Source organism: Leuresthes tenuis, unplaced genomic scaffold (assembly GCF_036924035.1).
Source record: "Leuresthes tenuis unplaced genomic scaffold, fLeuTen1.0.hap1 SCAF_17, whole genome shotgun sequence".
NCBI classification, from domain to species: domain Eukaryota; kingdom Metazoa; phylum Chordata; class Actinopteri; order Atheriniformes; family Atherinopsidae; genus Leuresthes; species Leuresthes tenuis.
The window spans coordinates 15,046,383-15,064,286 of record NW_027325371.1 but is presented as its reverse complement, the minus strand read 5'-3'; the positions used below and the strand labels follow the sequence as shown (position 1 = coordinate 15,064,286).

The 17,904-nt window shown below is 40.5% G+C and overlaps 2 protein-coding genes across 2 annotated transcripts; both read left to right on the top strand.

Moving 5' to 3' along the window:
* Positions 1–1,471: 1,471 nt before the first annotated feature.
* On the top strand, positions 1,472–7,451 carry ankrd40 (ankyrin repeat domain 40). Its single transcript, XM_072368732.1, has 5 exons — positions 1,472–2,016; positions 2,470–2,618; positions 2,795–3,472; positions 4,065–4,246; positions 4,433–7,451. Exons 1-5 carry the CDS (start codon positions 1,883–1,885, stop codon positions 4,574–4,576), a joined length of 1,287 nt encoding a protein of 428 aa, XP_072224833.1. The 5' UTR covers positions 1,472–1,882; the 3' UTR covers positions 4,577–7,451.
* Positions 7,452–13,158: 5,707 nt separating this feature from the next.
* wfikkn2a (info WAP, follistatin/kazal, immunoglobulin, kunitz and netrin domain containing 2a) lies at positions 13,159–17,443 on the top strand. The gene is made up of 3 exons (XM_072368736.1): positions 13,159–13,698; positions 14,257–14,573; positions 15,601–17,443. Exons 1-3 carry the CDS (start codon positions 13,486–13,488, stop codon positions 16,799–16,801), a joined length of 1,731 nt encoding a protein of 576 aa, XP_072224837.1. The 5' UTR covers positions 13,159–13,485; the 3' UTR covers positions 16,802–17,443.
* The last annotated feature ends 461 nt before the right edge of the window (positions 17,444–17,904 follow it).

Sequence of the window (17,904 nt, the reverse complement as noted above, 5' to 3'; positions counted from 1 at the left end):
CGTTACTCTTTTGTTTTATTATCTATCTATCTATTTATTAATTTCTCCCAGATTTACAGAAGCCAACCCGCACGTGTATGAAACGCAAGACAAACACTAACCAAGCAGGTGTGACTTGTGATCATTTTGTGTCTTCAACAAGTGTGTTTTGCAGACCTACAGTACTTACATGACCGTGTGGCAATTTTTTATTAATTTTCCCCCCATTTTTTTATTAATTTGATATTCTATTTTCTTTTCCTGCCATTTCCCTTTTGGCCCAGATGTTTTATTTGTTATACTTTACATTTGTAACCTTTAATGCATATTCTTTTAGGTGAATTATTTTCAACCTTACAATGTGTTTTTCTTATTTGATTCGCTTTAAATTGTGCTGTTTACATTGATGTGTAATTTTGGCATAATTACGTTGCATTTTGCTTTTATGTGACATTTTGGTACTTTTGTGTCTTTTTCAGGGATGTAAATACCTATTATCTTTCGTGGTTTCAACAAGGGTAAGCCCATGATCGATCATTGTTGTCCCATTCAGTCATCTTTCCTCGCCCAGTCTATTCTCCCGTTCAAAGTTATTCCAAAAGGTTCCCAGTTTAATTAATAGTGACTAAACCAACCTCTGTACATTTTCACTGATTATTTGTGATTAATAGAGTTTTGTTCATTCTTAACTTTTTGGATTAGTGTATAGTATACAGGGCCCTTGATGAGCAAAATAAATAAGACCAAAAACACTTTCTGACTGTTGCCTTTTTCCTTTAATATTTGGTTATGAAGTAATTTAAAAAAGTTTTTGCAGCTGTCCAAATGTCAAGGAAGTTAGGGCCAAATCTTTGTATTTATAACTAGTTATGAATTAACAAAATTGAATCAAATTAGTTTGGCTAATATAAAAAAATGGAATGACGAATGGTTGTTGTTGTTGTTTTTTACTGTTACTAATTTGAAATATTCTCAGGAATAGTTTCTTCTGTAAGGATTTTTCAATGTGACTTATGATAATATTACTTCAACCCTTTCTGTTAAACGTTAAAAACATTTAATTAGAAGGTAGTATACCAAGTACAATTAATATTGACTGTCCTCTAGTGGTCACATATAGAAATTGCAGCATCCAAAATGTGGTCAGCATCAATACAGTTATTCATTTCGATATTTGCAACTTAAGTTTTAAGGGCACGAAAAGAAAATTAATTAGTATGGTATAGGGAATAATTCAGAAACATTTTTTACAATAACTTCTTGTGTAACTCTTCTTGTGGTGGTTCATAGCCCAATAGCGGTGATTGATAGCTCTGCAACACGTGTGGGTTGATAACGTAACTTTACTTTTATTTTTTTTCGTCAGAGTTACTGAGAAAGATTATAACCAAAGAGTGGAAAGTGTTGCATCATTGAACGTGGGGTTAGGTAGCAAAAAAAGCGTGTATGCTGCCAAAGAGTGTCCAGCGGGGAACCAACATTTGTGCACACTGTTGTCACATTTTAACGTTCCCCCCCGACGAGGCGGTGGTGTTTTTGACAGCACACAAGCGGATCTCTGTCATTTCAGTTTGATTGAATGAGTGTGCTGAGGGATGGCAGTGGTACAGTAACGTGAACTGACAACAGAGATTAATGTAAATGAGAGGACTTGCTGTATAAGCTCTAACGAACCATCAATACAAAGTTACATTAGCTGAAGCCTTTGCTGCCACAAGCTAGCACGCGACAAGCTAGCCAGTTGGTGAGGTTAGCTGAGGTAGCTAATGTTAGCTGTCAAGTCTATTTTCAGTGGACTTCTGTACCATCACCTGGGAAATCGCTTGGCAATTCACGTTGGCAACCTAATTTAATCGAGAGGCATTTGAGTGTCCTATGATCATCGCTAGTTGTCTGTGTCAAAATGTCCATGACTTCGTTGGATAAAGAATTACAGGAGCGGCTGAGAGAGGCGTCTGCCATCGGAGATATCGACGAAGTGCGGTCGTTAGTAGAGAGTGGGGTAAATGTTAATTCACAAAACGAAATCAATGGATGGTAAGTGTTCTTAGCAAACGATTGACAGTCTTCAACGCCGTCAATTTTGGTTTGCCTCACATGATTAGAAAATATTAGAGATCATTGAGCAAAGTGCGAAGCTCCAGGGATTAAACTGGTCGGCGTTATCCTATTACAGTACACGTAGTGGACCTTGTTAATCGGCAAACCTGGCTACTTTTATCTCGCTTATCTGTTCCGGAAATGTATCTCAATTTCTAACTATAAGGTTTTTTTTTTTTTTAAGTCTGCATACCAGTGCCATTCGCTGTGCTGAATGGCAACAACTTATAAGTTACATATGCAGCCAGTTTGATTTCATGTTGCAATGGATGTTTGTGCCATTCTCAAATTATGTTAAAATAGGACATTTTGCTTATGTTATTATTATTTGATGGAGTCGTTTATTTATTTATTCATTCATCTCCGTCTTCTTCCAACACTTAAAATCAGGACATGCCTTCACTGGGCTTGCAAGAGGAACCATAAGCACGTAGTATCCTATCTACTCACTTGTGGAGCAGACAAGGAAATCCTCACAGCTAAGGATGAGTTGGCCTCACAGTTAACATCTAAACCAGAGATCAAGCGACTGTTAGGGGGTAAACAACGCTTTTCTTACTCTCTTTTCCCTGCATCTCTCACATGTTTCCTGCACCACAGTTGTTACTGATTGATTAACATTCTGTCTGTATCTCTTTATTTCAAGACTGATAAAAAACTGACTTTGTTACTGCATGAAGCTCATAAAAGGAAATAATCTTCTATGCATTTACAGTTGAGGTGGAGGAAGTGCCTGAAGTCAAGGAGCCTGAGTTGCCAATCATCCCAAATTACCTCTCCAACCCGCCTTTCATGTATTCCAAGATGGACAACAAGTCAGAAATCATCCATACCCAGCACCTTACGCACAATGGCTCTGGAGAACACGCTGAAGACACAGAGAGTGACTCGGCCTCCCTTTCCCCTACAGAAGAGCTTCAGAAATCACAGAGCCTGGATTCTGATGGCCCAGCTGCTCCCTCAGATCCCACCGTGAACAACAGTCAGTCTCCAGTCGGAGAGCTCATTCCAGTGTCTGAGCAAAACGGTGTGTCCTCCAGCACGGCCTCCTCCAGCACGGCCTCCTCCAGCACGGCCTCCTCCCACAATCACACTGCTGTTAACTGCACGGTGCCCATGGACCTGTCAGTCGAGCCTCACCTGGTCAACCACGCCGACTACCCTCACGCAGCGGCACACAATGGCCACATGTGTTCGCCGCCGTTGTCCTCGCCGTGCACCAACTTGGCGAGCAACGGCAGCAGCCAGGTTCAAGCCCCAGTGGCCAGCACCAACCCCACCATAAGCAGGCAGCAGTCTATTCCACAGCAACTGAGCTACAGTCAGGCCAATGGGCCCATGCCGGCCTTTCAGCCCTTCTTCTTCACCAGCACCTTCCCTGTCAATGTACAAGGTCAGTTTATTCTGAATTATGTCACTTTCCTGACTCATTACGAAGATGCACAGCCTGACAGCTGATAAATCGCAGCTTCTTTTGTAACCTGTTACAGAAACAGACATGTAAAAACAGAGTTATATGGTTTTAATCGTACATTTGACACTGTTTGGCACTTTTTGGGTTGCTCCATTGGGATACACGTGGTGAAACATCTGCATGCGTTTGTCTGAGCAGAGGCAAGAAACGGCCATCCTCTTTATCACCTAAAGTGTTATTTGCATTTTATGCGGTCAGATCATTTTCAGCTTGTGAGCAATGAGAGCACAGCCATGATGGCATTCTCACTTCTTGCATCCGACATGTTGAACCAGGAAAGGCTCATTTTAAACAATGCAGCATCGCTTACTGTAATAAGTCATTACAGTAAGTTATCACAGCCTCACTAAAGGAGAAACATCCACCTGAGTTCATCCAGTCTCACAGCATTTCTGGAATACTAAACAAACGAGTTTCTTCTAGTGACTCAACTCTGGCTCAATGCCCATCATCCTCTAAATAAACACATCAGTATTGTTAACAGAGAGGTATCACTGGTTGTTTTCCCTAGAGCTGGTACTGAAGGTTCGGATCCAGAACCCCAATGCACGAGAGAATGACTTTATCGAAGTGGAGCTGGATCGTCAGGAGCTCACCTACCGCTCCCTTCTAAGAGTCTGTTGCCGTGAGCTGGACATCAGCGCTGAGCACGTGGAGAAGATCCGCAAGCTGCCAAACACTATGTTAAGAAAGGTATGGCAACGACGACCCACCCAAAGAGTTCTTTTCTGTTTTTGCATTTAAACACTTAAGTATTTTAGTGCACTTCGAGCTTTTGTCAGCAGTCCTCAGTCCCTTTCTATTCTGTTTTCAGTTAAACTTAACAAGAGGTGGACTTTATTGTTGTAAAATGCTGCATCCCTCTCCTCTCCTGTCCAGGACAAGGATGTGGCTCGGCTGCAGGACTTTCAGGAGCTGGAGGTTGTTTTGGAGAAAGCAGAAGGTCTGTCCCTCTTCTCTGGAGCTGGGGGCCTCACAGACAGACCCTGCTACAACATGAAGGCCTCCCGCCTCACCTACTAAAGCTACCACGAACCCTGAGGTCTCCCTGATTATGATGGGCTTCTGTAGCTATCCTCAAGCAACCTCGACTAGTTGCCTGCCCGGGTTCCTTGTTCTAGCTTTGTTCGGCTTTGGTGTTTTACCAATATCCTAGCGGAGATTTGTTTTTTCAACTGTAGCTATTGTCCACCTCCTGTCCCCATCTGGCCCTCCTGCTGCTTTATTGTATCCAATGAGTTCCAAGCGATTACTGATGCATGGTATCCTCAATTATTTGCGAAAGTATTTGACCCCCTCTCTCCTCTCTTTATGAACCTTTCTCCCACTGCACTTTGTGCCAAGGCTCCAGTGGGTAAACGGAGGGGGACGTTGGCTTGTCTTCCTAATGGGCTGGACTTGAATGGGATTCTTCAGTCGCCTTATATGGACACGTTTTTATTCTGGCTGCAGACTGGTCGAAGAGGAGCATAGTCTGAGAGGACACGAGCAGAGGATATCAGGAAGGATTTTCATAACTCTAACTGATAAGCTAATCGTCAGACCACAGAGCAGGACATGTTGCACCACAGTGAACTTGGATTTCTAACAAATTGACCTACAGAGTAATATCAGATACGTCGCCTGTGTACACACTTTTCTACACGCTCTTGGCATAAACCTTAGTGTCTTTTCTTGCAAAATCTGTTGTTAGCCTAATTCTTGAGGTGGATTCAGTCTCAAACCAGTTGAGATGTTGTCTTTGAACTCAAAGTACTTTTATCAGCTGACCACACACAACATGCTTTAATCTATATCCCCACACAGATGGACCCAGTTGAGTAGAAGCACTAGCATCCACCCCTGCATTTGAAATCAGTCACTTGTACACTGTGGTAAGGAAATAACTAGTAATGTCTTGAATAACTGTCTTCTGTTTTTTGTTTTGGGTTCTTTTCACATAAGACAAAAACCTCAGAGATAAAAGTGTCGATGCGGAACCCCCCCCACTCCTTCTTATTCTACAACATGTCCATCACTTTGCTTCACAGAGTGTTATTACAGTGTTATTACATTAAGTCAGATGTCAAATGTGAAGTATACATATTTAATTTTCGAGTCATGTTGATTCTTGCTAATGAAGTGAGACGTTTGGGTGATCCGGGAAAGGTTCCGCACGAGGATTCAACTTCGGGTCTAAGTCGCCGTCGATTTGTTTGACCAAAAACTCGTCCAGCCAGCAAAGACACTAACTTTAGAGCTAACAAAACAGTGTTCATTTCACTTTATTTATGTTTGGGGTTTTTTTTTTTTTTTTTGCTCCAGAGTAAAGCGGAAGAGACGGGAAAGCCCACGTTGATCTTAGTTTTATGATCGAGTGCTTCCTTGTTCTTCCAGCATTTATCCAGCATCTTTTCTCTTTTGCACTGTGTCGCGTCAGAAAATCACCATACTGCATATATTGGTTTGATATTCAAGGCTACTCCAGTACATATGTATGTTTTAACAAAAAAAAAAAAGAAAGAATATATAGATCTATATAATTCAAGTGATTTTCTGTTTTAACTTTTGCTTTTTTCTAAATGGCAGCCAAGATATCTCACCCAGAGACCGTTTTGACGCGATGGTTATTTACACTAAGGGCAAAATAAATCATTTAACTGGGGAAGAGGCACAGTCATGTTGAGTTAGGTGGTAATGTTGTTTATGCTGCTTTCATTAATGTGTACGCTGGGGTCAATGTATCTCAAACAGTGCAGTAGGCGGACATTCCACGTGTCCTACAATCAGTATCTTACCTGCTGGTAAGCGTTTACTGTTCAAATGTATTCCCGGGGCTCTTGCTGTGTTTCTGTGTTTTACGATTTGTTCTTTTTATTAACCTGTGTGTTTTTCTTGAACCAGCTAGGCCTGTCGTTTTTTTTTTTTTTTCTTTTAGTGTCAAAAAAAGTCTACTTTGAAGGAAAGTGCTGAGAGGCTTCTGTTGAAGTGCTTTCCAGAGAGTTTGAGCAGATCCGGCTACGTTAAATGCTTTATTGAGCGAAGCTGTGACACATGCGTGAGGCAGGAATTTGACCATATGCCCCCTCCCCTAAAAAAAAAAAGACCCGTGCCATTTTGTGCTCAGGGTGGATGAAAGCTGCATGTTTGCCATTGTTTTTTTTTGTAGGTTCTTTGATTCTGTGGAAAGGAGATGCCTACGTTATGTTTGTGGGTTGCTTATTGTTCCAGAAAAAGCAGAATACAGTTTGAATTAACCTATGCATTCAGAGTCTGATATTTTTATATACAGTAGGTCATGTGTACTTGCAGAAATAATCTTTAGGCACTGTTAAAATTGTGTTGATTTTGTTCTGGAGACCTCTACCTGTTCTTTGATAAAAGCATGGTATATGACTTGATCTTTATTTTTTATTTTTTGTTCCTTTTTTTATATTTTCTCAAACTTTCCAAGTGTCTTATACAAGCGAACACACATCTGACTGATCGATGCAATTTTAACATATTGAATTTAGTATCTGGCCTGATTCTCTTTTTCTTTGTAGTTGATTCACCATCAAGTCGAGTGCTGGTCATCCTTCATGTGAAATGCATTCCAGCTTACAGCCACTAGAGGGAGCACACGAGCAGATATTTGCACCAGATGACTAGATTTGTGGATGAAAAAGAAGACCGTTATTCTCTGAATTTTTCAGATCATGTAAAGCTTTTGTCTTTACTCTAAACCTGTTGATTCGATACCGAGTCATTCTTTGTCTATACTTAAATGTACCAGTTTTTCTGAGGTCTTGGTCCCTCCTGTGTCACGTTTTTTTCAGAACGGAATTTTGGGGAGCAGGTCACGATACCAGCTTGTTACATAATTGGATGCAGAGTATTGTCATGCAGGGCAATTGGTGATTAATAAAATGTCACTCTCAGCGCTCTTGTGCTTCTGGTTCTTCACAACCAGAGTCCCGTCTGTGTCACATGGGTTGTGAAGACTTGTCATCCTTTTATTTTATCATATAGTCCGAGTGGAGGTCATTATATCTCAGCTCCTGTTGCATGAAGGTTTTCATTTTTGATTATGGAGAAGAAGAAAAAAAAAAAAGAAAACGGTAAAAATTTGACAAAATAATATTAGCTTTTACTGTGAATTTAGTCTGTACACACAGATCCTAATAAAGGGCAGCATTACACTTTTGCCTGGAGTTTTCTCACCTACCAGCCATGGAGCCAGCTGAGTGGATGAAACCATCTTTCGTGGTGGTATAGATGCATATCATGACCTAAACTGCGTTTTGGGAAAAGAGAGAAACATCAGTCGATACAGTTAAATAAAACTGCATTACCCTTAATGAAATGGGATGTACTTTACATCAGGGGGTCGGTTCAGGAGGATGTTCTTGCAGCACCTTTGAAAACATTTTAAACTAATCTAATTCTGACAGTAAATGCGGAGGCACATGTCTTTCAATACTGTGAGCAATTTTAAAAAAGGTAATCCCTATTTTCTACCTTGATGCAGACTTTCAGCAACTTGCTCATGGTTCTTTTTAAGGTATTTAATCCTGGATTGGAAGAATCATGTGTTGTTGCACCATCAAGCTGTCGTTTTGGTCTCCGGTCTGTTCATTCACCTTTGACCTGCATCTGTATAACAACTGCTGTTGTACAATCTGTTATAAACTTAATTAACATAGGATTTTGTTATGTTCCCTCCCTGATAGAAAGAACATAAACAACACCTAAGTTACGGTCATACTGATGCTCTTGTATCTGTGAAATCCTTAACCTCTTTAGTGTAATGAATACAATAGTGTTCATGTGGTGTCCAGATGTTCGGACACTGCGATCTGGAGAACACAAATATTGCATAATCTAAGCAGAGTGGTCTTACTTAAGTGCGTGTTTATATAAAAGAAAAAAAAGAGAGGACAAAGCATTGTATGGCTATCATGATATCTACATTTCATTGGATGCCCATCTATGCATGCATGCCTCTATGTCTGTCCATTTTCACTGCTGTGTTATGTTGTATGTCTAGACTGAGGCTGAGGAATCAGCTTAGGGCCCTGCTGTGGCTGGACGTGTCTTTCTCCTTTGTTCTGGAATGAGACACTCATAATAAGCTTAGTATGAACAGTCATAACACCGTCATTGTTTTAAACCAGCTTCCCAGGCCTCAATCACAGGCAAGAGAAGCTGCGGATCTGCGTAGTCAATAACCCCCTGGAACTGGAGGCAGAAGGCGACGTTACTCCCAGGTACATGCCTTTAAACGTGGCATTTGACGTAGTTTGTGCCCTTCTCAAACAGGCATAATGCACAAAGCTAATATACAGAGCTGCTTATTTGCCACAAAAATGCATGCATGACACTGTAAAACCACTGAGCTCAGTTGGGAAGTTATTAGCATAGTTTGTGCAGAAATCCAAGCAAATACTGTAATTTCGTGGCTCTTTTGCACGTAGAAGTGTTCATGAAACAACAGTTTGTTTTAACCTTACAACTCGATGATATATCTTCAAATAATGTAATAGAGCCAAGTTTACTGTTGCAAATCTGATCTGCAGTATGCACTTGAGCAGAATACAACATTATTAAAATGTTTTCTGGTTATTTTTGTCTGTGCTAGCGCCACTTGTACTACTTCCTGGGCCTGGGTACAAACTCTAGTCTGGTCGGAACATTTTTGCTTTTCCACTCAATTTAGCCAGCTTCACACTGTAAACTGTAATGTGAACTAAAGTGTGTTGCAGGGAGGAAAAGAGAAAACTGGGATAACCCTTGTGTCTTTCTGTTTCGCAATCTTTAGCTTAGCTTAGCATAAAGGCTGCAAACAAAGAGAGCGCAAGCCCAGGTCTGTCTGCAGTTAACAAAACCAATCTGCCTCCACCTCTTGAGAAAAAGCCATACAAAAATGGTGCAACAGTTTGTCGTTGTGTACTATGCGGGACTGATTTGTTAGGAAAGTGTGGAATGATGTAGCATTTTCTCTGATCCTGATCACATCGGTGTATATTCCAAACCTTTACAAATAAATGTCAGAATTCTTGAAGATAGAACTGATGTGTTAACTTGAGTTCTTTGTGCAGTACCACTCTTACCAATCCATGTGACTTTGATCAGGAGCTTTGAGACAGATTAAGTCACAGCTTCAAATCTTTGCTGTCGAGCCTTCACCCTAAACCCATAAAACATCTTCCAACATAAAAAAAAGGCAGCTAGGCCCACAAAGCTCTGAACAAATGTGGATGAGGACATTTTGAAAAATCACTATATCAAGCATTGTAATCAATATTCAGGTTGTCTTCATTTGCAGACAGTGCTCCACCGTCTCTTTTATGTTGTAGTGACTCATTATAACTTTCCTGTTATTGCTCATATTATTCACTATATCTAAACACCTTTTGCTTCTAATACAATGCCATGTTAATGTATAAGATAAAGGGTTGCCTCTTTAAATATACAACACATGAAAGATTCCTGAAGACCTTGAAAAGAAGTTGTTGAAGTTGATTTTTTTGGCCTTTCCAGAACATTTAAAAAACCATCTAGAGTTTGAACTTTAGAAAATCCTTAGTCAGATAAAATGTCTGTGAATAGAGGAAATAAAAGAGCACTGTTACCCTCCACAGGAGTGATCAACCAAAAAAGAGCCCTCAAAGAGCTGGTGTGTATTAGTTTGGGAGGTCTCTAAGAAACCCAGGGTAACTTTTAAGCAGCTACGTGATTCTAACACTGGCTAATGATGAGCCCATCAATAAAACGACAGAAGGACAGTGCTTCTTATAGGTTTGCTGAAGGACATGGACAGCAAGGACAAGATAGAGATATAGTTTGTGGACAGATGAGAATGCTGTTTTTTTTGTATGTGAATGTTATCTGTTAAACATGGGGATGGCAGTATCATGGTTTGGACCTCTTTTATTTTTGCTGCAACATGACCAGAGCTCCTTGTCATCGTTGATGGAACAACAAACTCTGAAAGTAACAACTGGATAGTGTAATGGTAAGATTATCAACTTTCATGTGGATCCTGACCCCAGTGCATGAAAGCTACTACCTCCAGTAGGGGTCCTTAGGCAAGACCCCCTTACGCTACCTGCTTCCTGGGATAAAAGTGTAAGTCGCTTTGGATAAAAGCATGTGCCAAATGCATAATCATAATCATCATAAATGTACCAGCAAATGCAATAGGAAAATAGACATGTGTCTGTAAAATGTATTTCAAATGGGGTTGGGATGCGGCAAGACAATATTACATAAACTGTTCTGGCAAAAGATTATTGCTGTGAAATGGCCAAGCCAATGTCCTAACCTTAATCCAACACTAATATTGTGTAAGGATCTGAAGAAAGACATTCATACAAGGAAACTCGCCAGCATTCCAGAGTAGAAGCTGTTCTATACAGAGAAACTAATTAAAATTCCTTCATGCTGATGACCAGGACTTATTAATATACAGTAGAAATGTGTGCAATATTTGAAGCATAACTATGATGATCCTTTGCTTAACCATACTCCATTGCTATATTTTAATAGAAAAAGATCTGAATGCCAGTGTAATTGCAGAGCATTACTGTTAAATTGAACTGAAATAAGGTTAGGTGTTCTGCCAGATGTCCCATCGGGTACAGTTTACATAAAAGCCTTGCTTTGCTTTTACAAAACAACCAAACCTAAAGATCCAAGTTTTAAACATCCATTGTAATGCAGATCCACAAATTACGGAACTGACTGAAAATGGACACATCAAAAGTTGTAAAGGCTCACAAACATGTTGAGAGTGCAGAGCGGTCAAAGTCAAGGTCGATTTGCAGATAATACAGATGCTGAAAACAGATAGAGTGGTTGGAAAGACCTGCATGGGGTCCTCCATGTAGCTTTATTCAATATGTGACACACCCTGTAGCCCCAGCACTGACTATGTTGGGAATGTAGGGTCTTGAGGGGTGAAGGGCTTGGGGGGGTTGGGGGGTTGGGGGGGGGGGGGGGGGGGGGGGGGGGGGCAGACAGTGCAAACACAGCTTGACGGTGTTTGCACATTTGCTTTAAACTAAACTTACGTTCATTTGTGTACCTGCACTTTTGTTTTAATGTACTCCTTGTAAATATGTAATATGTAATGTGGACCACCGGCTTAATAAACTTTCTTTTCTGTACTTTCTTTAAATGGATGTCTTGTTTGTGTACATTAAAGGGCCTTCAGGGAGGGCTCACAGACAGCAGACCAGACTGGACTGCAGGGTTTGGCCTGAAGAGCAGTGGGCCTCATTAGACTCAGCAGGGACTCAGCTTGGGAAGCAGAGACGCTCAAACACTACTAATACCCTCACACAATACACACACACAAACAGCCATTTTTGAACATTTTTTTGGTCTCCTAATGACAGAGAAAGACCTGTTTTTAACACCAAGAAAAGGGTATCGACAGTGTCACTGCTGGAATAAACTCAAAAGGTTATTTTTCTTTTTGTCATGTTTATACTGAACACATCACCGCAGGCCTTTTTGTTTTGTTTCAAAGCCTTCTCTTCTGCCGCACTTCCTGGAATTTCCTTTTGGGGAACAGCACAGTTTTTCACAGCATGATCTCAAGCTGTCTGTACTACTTGTGACTTCTTGCATGTCAATATTGTGATAGCAGCCCAATGTGCCGCAGTATTTCTAGTGCTTGGAGCATTATACCCTGCATTTATACTGCAGGAATGTACTGGAGAATAAAACAAACATTCAACACGTACGATAAAGTAACACAATTAGAAGCTCAAGTAATCATTATTTATCTTTTAAATCAGTTTAAACTCATATGATAAGGAATATGAGAGAAAAACTGCATTGTCAGCCACAGTTAAATGGGTTTATATGTGGCTCTGCCAACCGCATATGGTCAGTTTATAAACTATGATAAAAATGCAAACTGCTGTGAGGCAGAAGTTAAACTCGTAATATCTGAAATTTACATTTTTGAAAAGCAGTTATCAACTATCTAAAATAAGTTGCAGGTATGGGACCTACACCCAATGCACCTGTTTGTTATCACCTGGAAAGTTTGGCTGCTGATGTTTTTGGATTTTTTTCTTTCAGACAAGAAAGACCTCAGGATTCTGCATAGTTTAAAGTAAGCTTTTAGAGCAGAATTCAAACAAGAGGGATTCTTATACAAATAGATCCTGAGTTTGGTGCCATCTCCTGGAGATATTCTGTTTAGGCAAGTAGTAGAAACGTCCCAGCATTCTCATACCCTTTATGAACGTGACAAAACATTTTATAACAAAATCCCCGAGAGCAAAATATGTTACTAAATAGAAGCCTATCATCATCATAGTAGACGTTTCTATAATATTCATCAGTACACCAGAATGTGAATTATCTGTCATTTATATTCATATGGATTTTTATTTCAGTTGTAAAAATATTTCAGTGTTTATGTTGTAACTCGTGATTTTTAATGGCATTAAAGTAACTTTCATAAGGTTAAAATCTAAGATGATGAAAGTGACCTATAATTCCCTTTTGCGCCCACATTGCAAGCTAAGGGTTAAGGAAGCCGGCGCCTTACGCACAGGTGTCTCGTCAGTTCTTTTATGAAACAGCCCCTGCAAACTGCTGGCGAACTTTTTTTTTTTCTCTCTCTTTTTAATTAAGTTGATCATGACTGTAACTCAGCTGGGATTTGCATTCTGAGTAGACAGGCCACTGTAATTCATGTTGCCAGACCTCGAGGGGGTTTACACACCACAACTCTTAACGTGGAGTAACTAACCTGGACTTTTCTTCAAGATCGGGACCGGGCCAGTACGCACGCCGTTTCATCCCGCATCTGATACGAGTGGGTAAAAGTTAACTACGCGACCGTGGACAGGTTAAAAATCTTTTTTTTTTTTTTTTTTTTAAGTGAAAAACTTTACGGTAGTCTTAAACCGGTTGGATTTTCAGCATTTTGGCGTCTGCTCCGGTACGATATGTGGTGGATGCTGTTTCCCCGATGGATTTGGTTTCTTCTCGGACAATGTTACACTATATTCCTTTGCATGGACAGCTGCCGTGTGAGAGCAATGCCCATGATGGTGGCAAAGGTGGTGTACTCTCACGCAGGTATGTGTCCGAATGATCTGAACCCCAATCTGTGGGTGGATGCTATGAGCACCTGCATGCGCGAGTGCGAATCTGACCAGGTGAGTTCTCCTGTCAGTAACTGTAGTGTATGTAATGTGTAGTTAAAGTTATAGTTATAATTAAGAAAATAGACTGACAGTACCTAGAAATAAGAGAGGGAATTATTTGATCACAAGCTTATACCAAACTGTATTTAAAAGTATTGGTTTGGGTGTCAAAGTCGAAGTTGAATCAAATGCAGGAGCAACAAGGCTTGTGATGATCAGACATTTACACTTCATAGTCTGGACAAAATAACAGATCTATTCTACTCTTTAGTACAAGACGATCCCATGTTTGACAAATGCTAGATTACTGTGTCAGTTCCCAACCATTCTTGTTGTTCCTCTTCAGTATGCTGACAGTTACATTTAAATGTTCTCTCTTTAGTTACATGCTGTGAAATGTTTGACAAAACTGCTGCAAACAGACATAATAATTAAAACAAACCCCACGATAAACTACAGCTGTTTTTGCTTTTAAAGGATTTGTCGAGTTCACACATATTACTTAACTGAACAAATATCCTGGTGCGAGGTCAGAACTTGTCTTTTTTTCTTTTCTTTTCCAAACTATAGGACTGTGAGACATTTGAGAAGTGTTGCCCCAATGTGTGTGGTAACAAGAGCTGCGTGGCAGCACGCTACATAGATATCAAGGGCAACAAGGGCCCTATTGGAATGCCAAAGGGTGCCACCTGCGACAAGTTCATGTGTGCTCAGCAAGGCTCCGAGTGTGACATCTGGGACGGCCAGCCTGTTTGTAAGTGCAGAGACCGCTGTGAGAGAGAACCCCACTTCACATGCGCCTCTGACGGCATGACTTATTATAACAAGTGCTACATGGATGCCGAGGCCTGTTCCAAGGGTATCTCAATCTCTGAGGTCACCTGCAGGTAACATGTTAAGTATTTTTTATCATTTATTTTTGGTAAGATGAGGTCAAGTTGTCTTGCTTACGTCCTCAAAATGATGACAGTTATCTATCTCTGGCTCTGAAATATGATTTTTTTTTTTTTTTGCGTGAATTATGTCATTTTTGAGTTTGGACGTTATAAAAAAGAGAAAAAATAGAAAAAAAAAAAAAATTTCCAGTCTAGTACCCAGTACCATGAAATGATATTTCTAACGTTTGTCTAAACATATATATGTATATATGTTTAGAAGGAGATGAAAAAGGTGCAAAGAAACATTTTCCCAACTCCTTTTTTGTTCTGTTTGGACAATAAAGGGTTAAGATGTGCAACAGTCAGGGGTTGTCATTGTTGCATTTTTTTCATTTCAAATTTCTTCACACATTCTCCGACCAAACCAGACCAGTGTGGGTTTGCACTCTTTCTCTTTACACACTGAAGTTCCTTTAGACTAAATTGAATCGTTTAATGACACTATGCCCTGTAGAGGGAGAGATATAATGCAAATCCTTTCCCCATCCTTCTTTGAAGCTCATTATCTTCAAACATTTCAGTAATTTGTCAAACATTCGTCGAAAAAAATGGACAGATCCTCTGCCCATCTTTTGACCCTAAAGATTTAGCCTTTTATGGATACTGCTTTTGTAACATTTGCATCATACAAATTATGATTGCAGTCACATGTTGAGAATCATCTATTTTAAGCAGTATCATTATTTATTCTTTTTTAGGTCATTACATATTATTTTTGTTTACATCATCGTTAGCTCAGAATCGTTCCCATCCAACTTTCCAATTTCTTTTTGAATATGTTGCAGACCTGAAATGCAAAAATGAATGTATATTGATAAATGAAATAGAGTCGAGAAGAAAAAGCAAGTCAAAGTAAGTTAAAGAATTTGTGATCTTTTTTTAAAAATGTATTCAATCTTTGGTTTTACCATTTTTTTTCTGATTTGGGGCTGTTATTAAATATAAGCCTTTAACATTATATTTAACCTACCTACAGGTATCACCTGACCTGGCCAAACACCAGTCCAATCCCAGTGGAGACCACCTTACATCCCACAACTGCACTCCAAACCACCCTCCCAACTGAAATTCAGCTCCCTGCCATACACAGTGGACCCACAAAACAGGCTGTTTTTGTGGGTGAGACAGCAAGCTTCTTGTGTGAGGTGTCTGGAAAGCCACAACCGGAAATCACCTGGGAGAAACAATTGAAAGGCAAAGACAATATAATAATGAGACCCAATCATGTGCAAGGGAATGTTGTTGTCACTAACATCGGCCAGCTGGTTATATACAACACCCAACTTCAGGATGCTGGAATCTACACCTGCACAGCCAGAAACGTCGGAGGAAGTGTGTCTGCACATTCTCCCTTGGTGGTGATCAAGAGAGAGCCGAAAGGTGGAAATGCTGAGGGGAATAATACCAACCTTCCTTTTCCACCTGCTGAGTGCCTCAAGAGTCCAGACACTGATGATTGTGGAGAAGAGAGCATAAGCTGGTACTACGAACCAAAGAGGAACAATTGCTTTACCTTTACTTACAGTCAGTGCAATAAAAACCAAAACCATTTCGACACCTATGATGCCTGCATGCTGTCATGTGGAGGAGAGCTGGCAGTTCCCTGCAGCCTACCAAGCCTACAAGGGCCCTGCAAGGCGTATGAGCCCCGTTGGGCATATAGCAGCAGGCTGAAAAAGTGCCAGTCGTTTGTGTATGGAGGCTGCGGTGGGAATGAGAACAACTTTGAGTCTAAAGAAGCCTGTGAAGAGATGTGTCCCTTTCCAAAGAACCATAACTGCAAGATATGTAAACCTCGAGGCAAGATGGTTACCAGCTTCTGCAAGAGTGACTTTGTTATCCTCGGGCGTGTGACTGAGATGACAGAGGAGCAAGAGTCAGGCCATGCTTTGGTGACCGTGGAGGAGATCTTGAAGGACGAGAAGATGGGTCTGAGGTTCTTTGGTAAGGAACCGTTGGAGGTGACTCTTCTGAACATGGACTGGAATTGTCCCTGTCCCAATATCACTATTGCTGATGGGCAGCTCATCATCATGGGGGATGTTCACAACGGGATGGCCGTCCTGCAGCCTGACAGCTTCGTGGGCTCCTCCAGCACTCGCAGAATCAGAAAGCTGCGTGAGGTTATCACCAAGAAAACCTGCGATTTCCTCAAAGATTTCTCTGCAGCCCAGTAGACTGGTGCTCGTGAAAACTCAGCCAGAGTGCTTTTTTTTTTTGTTTGTTTTAAGATTACTCCAAGTTCCAGTGACCTCAACAGTCAAACAGACTGCCAGGAAACACAAAGCTAATTTATCTGTAATGTTGGAAGTTTTGTTGTGCGTTTCATGTTTTCCTCCACCTCTTTTTTTCCCTAAACCACTCAGAAGAACCTTTTCTCAAAAAGCATTCCCCCTGTGTAAAAGTATTATAGTAAAAGTAACTATTTTTTCCTCTACACATGTTATCACTAATATCATTCATTTAGCTGTATGTTCTATTGTGATTAGTATACATGTTTAATGTTTTTATGGGTATCTCAAAGTCAACAATGTGTAACAGCTGTTCTGAGCACTTCAGCTCTCAGTAATGCAATATGAAGCCTCAGTTTATTTACCAGAATCAAATAAGCTCTTTTATTCCATTATTTTTTTTTTTGTGGAATTTGTTTTGATAAGTTTTCTTTTACAATACAGAATATGTATGTGGACTTGTGTATTTCATATTTATTTTTCTTGACCTCTTTCTTAGGGCCTTGGCCAGTGAATATATATATAGCAGATAGACAGAATGTAACTCTGTGAATCTAATTATATAAAGAACAAACAGTTTTTTTTTTTTTTCATCCATGATAGCTTTCATTAGTTGGTGAATAAAAAAAATCATTCTGAAAGTATTCCCTTCTCCTAATTTTTTTTAGAGCCTTTCCTCTGCTCGGGGAAAAATACCCTCAATTTGTCGGAGGGCTCTGGCGGTCAGATCATGCTTGTTTTCTTGCTGATGTTCCTCTGTCCATGTCCTCCTCCTTCCACACGTAATTCACACACAGACACACACAGGACCTTGTCTGGCATTAAAGTCTGAGGCAGGTCACATTCCAGCCCAGCTGTGGTGGCCCGCAGAGCTGTGTGTTGTGTTGTGTCTGGGTCTGGGGCCCTCGCATAGCACACACCCCACTGGCCATCCATTGGCCTTGTGCGGCCCCTTTCATGTGCAAGAGGCCGGGGTGAAAGGGAAGAGGAGGAGGAGAGGGATGTTAGCTGATTCTCTCTCTTTCACCCACTCTGTTCACCACATCTGT